The following is a 7,025-nucleotide window of genomic DNA, read 5'->3' on the forward strand; positions in this document are numbered from 1 at the left end:
TTCAATGTACGCGACTGCCGCTATGGAATGTACATAATGTAAATATTAGGACAAATAACCACTTGGAAGGTTGGCATAATCGGCTCAACAGAAAAGCGGCTAAAAGTCATAACGGGTTTTATGAACTGCTTGAGCTCCTGATAGCGGAACAGGGTGTTATAGACACCCTGATTCAACAGGTGCTATCAGGAAACGTGACCATTGGTGACTTAAGACGGGTAAACAGGGTTTATGCTCAAAAGCAACGACGGGTTGCACAATATACGGGTGAATACACCAACGGTAGACGCACTCTGGAGCAGTTCCTAGCAGCTTTAATGTATTTAACGCCGGAGCCGATTTAGTGCCGCCTTCCAAGTGGTGGCTTGTATTATATTTTTATTCTATTTTGTTGTGTTGTATTGTACTATATTATATTTGTATTGTATTGTATTATACTCGTATTTTATTTCATTGTATTGTATTATTCTTTTTCGTCGTTTCTACTTTGTTAACATTTTTCACTGTTATGTTGTTTATTGTTGTTGTTGTTGACTGTTCTTTACTGTTGTTGTTGCTACTCTTGACTAGTGAAAAATCAAAATCACTATTTAACTTATTTTTGTATCGTATCGTTTTTTCTGAATTATTATTATCGCATTTGATATAACGTCACTGTGGTACAATAAAATATAGAATAATGATAAAAGTTATTATTGAAAACGTTGATCACTAAAAAGTATAAACTTCACTAATAATATATTGGAAAAACAAAATTTCAATGAATGATAAAACTTATAAATCTTGATTGAAACAATTCCCAAATAAGGAATAATTTCATTATTAATGTTACGTCACCACTATTAAAGTTACGTAATCCTAAATGGAATATTTGAACCAATGAAATGAAGAATATTACAGCTAATCACAACTGAAGAGTTTGAATCAATGAGCAATTAGATAAGGAAAACTAATAAGACGACAAATTGAAGGTCCAATGAAATAGCGAGTTCAACGACCAGTAAAATTAGACCGTGAAAATTTGTCCCGGAATCCACCATCCCTAGAAAAGTGTTTAAATGCTAACAAATTAGCAGTTGCCATGCCTAGTTTTAGCTGACAACTGCAGTTGTGGACAATTCATCACTTGTTGATTTTTCCATTGTATTACAATCGCCTTTAGCTAATCATCAGAATATTTTCTGACAAACGGAAAAGTATCTAATGCATAAATCTCACATAATTACTAACTAAAACGTCATTTATCTGACAAGCAAAGCAACTGTTGGTTGGAATTCTTCTGAACAGTATTTATACATTCGGCGTGATAAAAGTAAAGCACTTTGATGATGCTAACAGAATGAAAGCAATAAATGGAACGGACCAGAATAGCTGTTTTTTTTCAAAACTTTGCTTTTTATCAAATTATTTGTTTCGCACCATTTAATGTGGCGCTGCGTCTATATGAACATCACCTCCTTTTTTTATATCAATCAAAAAATTCAGTTTTTTCCATAAAAATTATGCGATATCATAAGATTAAGAAAAATTATCAACCATGCTGCCATGAATACATAAATTAAACAGCGAAACCTTGAATTAGAAATCTTACCATTGGTAGAAAACGAATATTTAACAAATGGAACTTCTTAAGAGTGACAACCATTCATTTAAATGTGAAAAAGCAGGCGAAGTTCCCTTTAGGAAAACAGTTCCACTCATTATTAAAATTATAAGAAAAATCTTGAATACAATATAAACTGAAAGCATAAAAATTCGGTAAGATAAAGGTTAATGCGACCATTCAAGTGGTGGGTTGTATTATATTTGTACTGCATTGCACTGTATCTGTATTGTACTGTATTGTATTGTTCTTTTTATTTTTTTTTTCATAGTAATTTCATTCTCTTACTTTCCTCAATCTGAGAACACAGAATTATTTGAAAACAGTCAAAAGGTTAGAAATAAAATTTGACAAATAGAATGAAATGAAATTTGACAAATAAAATGAAGTAAAATTCAACAAATAAAATGAAATAAAATTTAACAAATAGAATGAAATAAAATTTGACAAATAGAATGAAATAATGTTTGACAAATAAAATGCAAAGGAATGACAACAAATGAAATTTACAGGCACGCGTCAGAGCAGCAACCAATGAAATTTTACTGCAAAAAAGTAGGCGGAGTCAGTGGGGAAATCAGTACTAGACCCTTTGATGTCACCTTTGGTACGCCATTTGTGGATAAATTAGAATTTTGTTGGCGCCAGATTCCAGATTTTTGCAACAGATTATCGATTTTCCAACATATTACCTGGAAGTGGACACTGAATCGAGATAACAAATTTGAACAAACGAAACATTCAGTTATAACCCTTAGGAAAGGGTTGACACCTATGATGTGACACGGGCTCCATGCCATAATCAGAATGGACGACATTCTGATGAACAGTATTTGAAGTCTCAGGTAGAAGAAAAATTTCTTTTCTTGTTCTGTTCCTTGTTCTCATTATGTCTGATAATTCTGAATTCTTGCCTCTTGTAACCAAACGTTCCGGAAAATTGTCCCTTTTTTGCTGATGATGCTCCAAAGTGTATGCTCATTGTGCAACATGTCCATTGTTATTAAGGATTAGTTTATTTTGGTATAGGATGAAGAAGGCTACGGTTGCTATCAGTCAGAAAGATCACATTGAAGGGTGCCCAGTTGATGAGCACATTGCTTATAAAATGGAAAGGAAGACAACTAGAAAGAAAAGCTGCGCAGAAAAAGCGACACCCATCTTCGCTATTTATGATGATGAAGCGTCTGCTGATCTGTCCACCTCTTGCCAGTTCTCGGGTTTTAAATGTGTGAAATTTACAATGTAGTGCAACCCGGAAAATTCTGTTGTGCCTAATGATTGAGCTGATTTAATGCAGCCTTCCAAGTTGCAATTTTGTATTACATTTATTTTTCATCCGTTTTACTTTGTATATAACTTCATCAAATTAACAAATAAATTTATAGAAAGCAAACTGTTGAACAAGTTCTTCGAAATGCTGAATAGTACACAAATAATATTGAGAACAGATCAGTTTAGCTTAAAGCAAAGCAAATTTCATAGGCTGACCAGAGAAAAATGTAACCAAAAGATAATTCCTTTTTAAGCTTATAATTATGAAATTCTTCATCAAGGATTCTATAAATCGCTTCATCGCGGGATCATCTGTCCAGTCGTCGGCGGTCGGCAGGATCCCCCGCTCTCTGGCGGTTCTCGCGCTTGTTTGTTGCATCTCATTCGAGCAGCGCATTCAGGGCCTATCCCGCTTTCCTCTTTAGAAAATCCTCTTTGCGATGTCCCTTCTGCAAGCAGACAATGCTAAAATGGAGCCTCTGCACACGATGCCATCTCTCCGGCACAGGGTGTCTCATGAACCGCGGACAATTGTCGGTCAAATGATCCCCGCCACACTCGAAACACTCCGATCCATATTGCACGGGTCCAACGCGGTCCTGAACCATAATTCAGACTCTCTTTTCTCATACTCCGGCTTGTCCTTCTTCAGAGTAGCTTTCGTTCGAGTTGCGTTGTCCGATTCTCTGATCCTGGCTTGATCTAACAAAAAGGCGAGAAACTCATCCGACGTGATCTCATCATACATCTTGCCCGTGACGAAGCCCTTTCAGTCGGTTACGACCCCAGATCGAAGTTTCTTCTTTGTTATGAGCAAAAGTGGGTAAAAAGTGAGTGAAGGCAAAAGTGGCCGTTCAGGCCACTAATCACATTTTTCCCATGAGCATTCAGCTGTATAAAGTGCCTATTCAGCTCATTATGCAGTCTCGTCAGCTGTGCAGCTCCGTCGTGCGTGTACGACTTTAATCCAACCAGGCTCAACTGCGGGAATATCCATGACTCTCCACGAAGTCCTGCAGTCGGTGAAATCGATTCTTGAGTGGCGCACAAACCGTCACACCTTCAATTGCCTTCAACGCCGGACCAGACAAACATGATCTCAGATAGTGGAGCTTTGTGATGTTGATTAGTTCTTCCCTTAGATGGACATGCCTCAACTTGGTCCCAAAACAATTTAACTGCAGTATGTCGTTATCAGACTTCGGCGGCGAATCCTCCTTCAGCTGTGGTTTCTGTTGTGAGGCATCGCCCACTTCCTCCTCATTTAAGATAGTCGCAGCCTCGATACGCGTCATGGACACTTCTTTCACCAGTGACCACCATTCTTTAAGCAGCGCTTCAAGAACGTCTTTGTCTGGAAGAGCGTCTTCTGACGGAACCTGAGCTCTATGTGCCTCTGCATACTGCGCATACAGGACGCACGATCGGCTGATCACGCCTTTCTAACGTCTCTGGTCGAGAATTAAGCGCCTTTTCACAGTTTCTGCTTTAATCTCAAAACAAATCTTACTTCCGTCATCTCGGTTCGTGGCACCAAATTATGTTGAGAATAATCGGGTCTATGATTCTCAAGGTTAATCCAACCGTACGCGAGACAGTTGGGTATAGATAATTGAATCGTTGGCCCTTTTCCGGCTTAGAGGAGTTAGCTGTAATTCCAAAACAACGAAACACACGGAAGTTGAGCAATCAGACGCAGTCGCACTCAAAACCGTAAAAGCAATCAATCTATCGCACGCCATCAGCATATACATCAGGGGTGCGCAATCTGCAATGAACGATGCTAAATTGAAAAAATTTTCGGGAAAACAAAATATTTCTTCTTATGCACGTCATTCCATGCTTTTGGAATTGGCGTAAACGAGGTCGTAGGTTGATTTACATGGAAATGTATTACAGAACAGGAAATACTTAGAAAAAATGAAAGTATATGAGTAAAAAATATCAAAACATTCAAATCAGCTTTATTTACATTGAAAAGTCACTCTTTGATCTTCTTAATTTTGCATTTTCTAATTAAAAGATGATCAACAACAGCTTTTGAACTTCCAAAAAAGATTTCAAAATGCTTTCTCTGATATGGAAATGAATTATAGAAAAAGAAATAATTAGAAAAATGAAAGTATATGAGTGCCGCGAATAATATGGCTATATGTAGTTAAAATTGCAGTACAGAGAACAATTAGCAAGAGACTGATTGACAAAACGGCGTACGCGCGCAAACAGAAACAACTTAGTTATTCAAATTGAATAACAATATTAGAATTAGGGTATAAAAATCAGGTGAGTTGGATATAAGTTACAGTAATATTTCATATGGCACTTTAACAACTACAACTCCAAATAGTTACGACACGGTATTAAACCGAACAAAAAATACAGGATCACAAAACTTTATGTGTGTCAAAGAAACCGTCTAAAATTCGCAGCATGGAAAAATTTCACTAATTGCATCATACAGTACTTGAAACCGGAAGTTATCCTTTTAATTAACGTGAACAAATAATATAAAAGTAACATTGAAAAGACTGTGTAACGAGCGAAACAACAAGTCACTCGTCTCCGATGTTAGTGGACTGTATGTCTGAGTTGTTATTGCAAGGCCGGGAGTGTCCACTGTGTTAGACAATCCGACTTATAAGGCGACAACTGTTATTTAAAAACTCGATTGAGTGTCAAACAGTTTACTCAAGAAAATAACACTGAGCCGGAGATAATCAGACAAGAAATCAAAGAATAACACACCAAGAAAAGCAAAACACGCTAAAGGCAAACTACTAACAACGACAAGCCACGACACTATACGCCAGCAACCCAAAAAATCCCCTATTACGTCACTTCCGGGTCTACCGTATTATTAATGACACTCAGGTTCTCTGTTGAATACAGACCCCATTTCTGTCGTCTACATCCTCCCCCCCGGATGGGGGTGTCTTACGCCCATCACTGACAGTTGCCGGTTCGAGTTGAACAAGCTTCGCCACTGGCCGCGTGATCACGTTGTTCGACGTCCGGATCCTGGCTGATCTCGCTATGCCATCGCTGCCAAAGTGCAATTCCGTAATCACGCCGATCGGACACTGGACTCGCGGGATGTTGTCCTCCAGGATCAACACCAAATCGTTCACTTCTGGCCCGGCTGGGGAAGATCTCCATTTCTGTCGCTGCATCAGTTCCGACAGATATTCTCGTCTCCAACTTCGCCACCATTTCGCGAGGAGCTGCTGACGGTATCGCCATCGGTCACTCCATTGCGGGGGGCCGCGTCCTACTGGCTGCCATTCTGGGTCATGGGCTTCAACTGCCGGGAAGTCCACGTACGCACGACCGGTCAGCAACTGAAACGGTGATAAAGGGTGGCGTTCGTGGTCTTCATCCCCCACGAATGTCAGTGGTCTGGCGTTGAGGGAGGCTTCTACTTCACAGAGAGTTGTTCTGAGTTCTTCTTCATCAAGAAGCGCTTTTCCGAGGATCTTCCGCAACGATTCCTTGATCGAGCGGACGAGGCGTTCCCAGTAGCCTCCCATCCACGGGGCTCTCTCCGTGATGAATTTCCAGTGGATGCGGTGGCCTACCAGCTCACGCTGGACTCGGTCCACGTCCACGTGTCGCCAGAGTTGCCTCAACTCTGACGCGGCGGCTTTGAAGGAGCGGAAATTATCCGATTGGATAATCTCCGGTCTTCCTCGCCGGGCGATGAACCGCCGGAGCGCTTGCATCACTCTGGCCGTCGTCATCTGAGGGACCAGTTCTAAGTGCACTGCCCGGGATGCCATGCACGTAAACAAGCACACATAGCACTTGGAAGTGGCCCTTTTTCCGACACGAATGAGCAATGGCCCCGCGAAATCCATCCCAGTGTGAGCGAAAGCAGCGGCTTCGACCACTCGACTGGATGGCAAGGCCGCCATTTTCGGCTGAATCGGTCTGGCCATTGCACGCCGACAAGCAAAACAGTGCCGGATTACTTTCTTCACTTGGGTGCGCCCTTTCAACACCCAATATTGCTGTCTTAAAATTGCCAGCGTATGCGTGGTCCCAGCGTGCAGCTGCCGTGCGTGGCAGCGTTTAATCAGACCCATCGTCAGGGCGTGGTCTCCAGGCAGGATCACCGGGTGTTTCATGTGTGATGGCAACTCTGCGTTCT

At 40.7% G+C, this 7,025-nt stretch overlaps 2 protein-coding genes across 2 annotated transcripts; one reads left to right on the forward strand and one right to left on the reverse strand.

The window, feature by feature from the left end:
* Positions 1-1,986: 1,986 nt before the first annotated feature.
* Tsp_09062 (conserved hypothetical protein) lies at positions 1,987-3,347 on the forward strand. Its single transcript, XM_003382168.1, is given in 5 exon segments — positions 1,987-1,991; positions 2,116-2,347; positions 2,362-2,448; positions 2,640-2,823; positions 3,133-3,347. 5 exon segments carry the CDS (start codon positions 1,987-1,989, stop codon positions 3,345-3,347), a joined length of 723 nt encoding a protein of 240 aa, XP_003382216.1.
* A 69-nt stretch (positions 3,348-3,416) lies between these two features.
* Tsp_09063a (putative integrase core domain protein) lies at positions 3,417-7,023 on the reverse strand (the record flags this gene model as incomplete). The annotated part of the gene is made up of 3 exons (XM_003382169.1): positions 3,417-3,580; positions 3,939-4,232; positions 5,817-7,023. Coding segments are annotated over 3 exons (1,665 nt in total), but the record flags the coding sequence as incomplete, so codon positions are not given.
* Positions 7,024-7,025: the final 2 nt, after the last annotated feature.

The sequence above is a fragment of the Trichinella spiralis genome, assembly GCF_000181795.1.
Source record: "Trichinella spiralis strain ISS 195 chromosome Unknown Scfld1, whole genome shotgun sequence".
Classification (NCBI taxonomy): domain Eukaryota; kingdom Metazoa; phylum Nematoda; class Enoplea; order Trichinellida; family Trichinellidae; genus Trichinella; species Trichinella spiralis.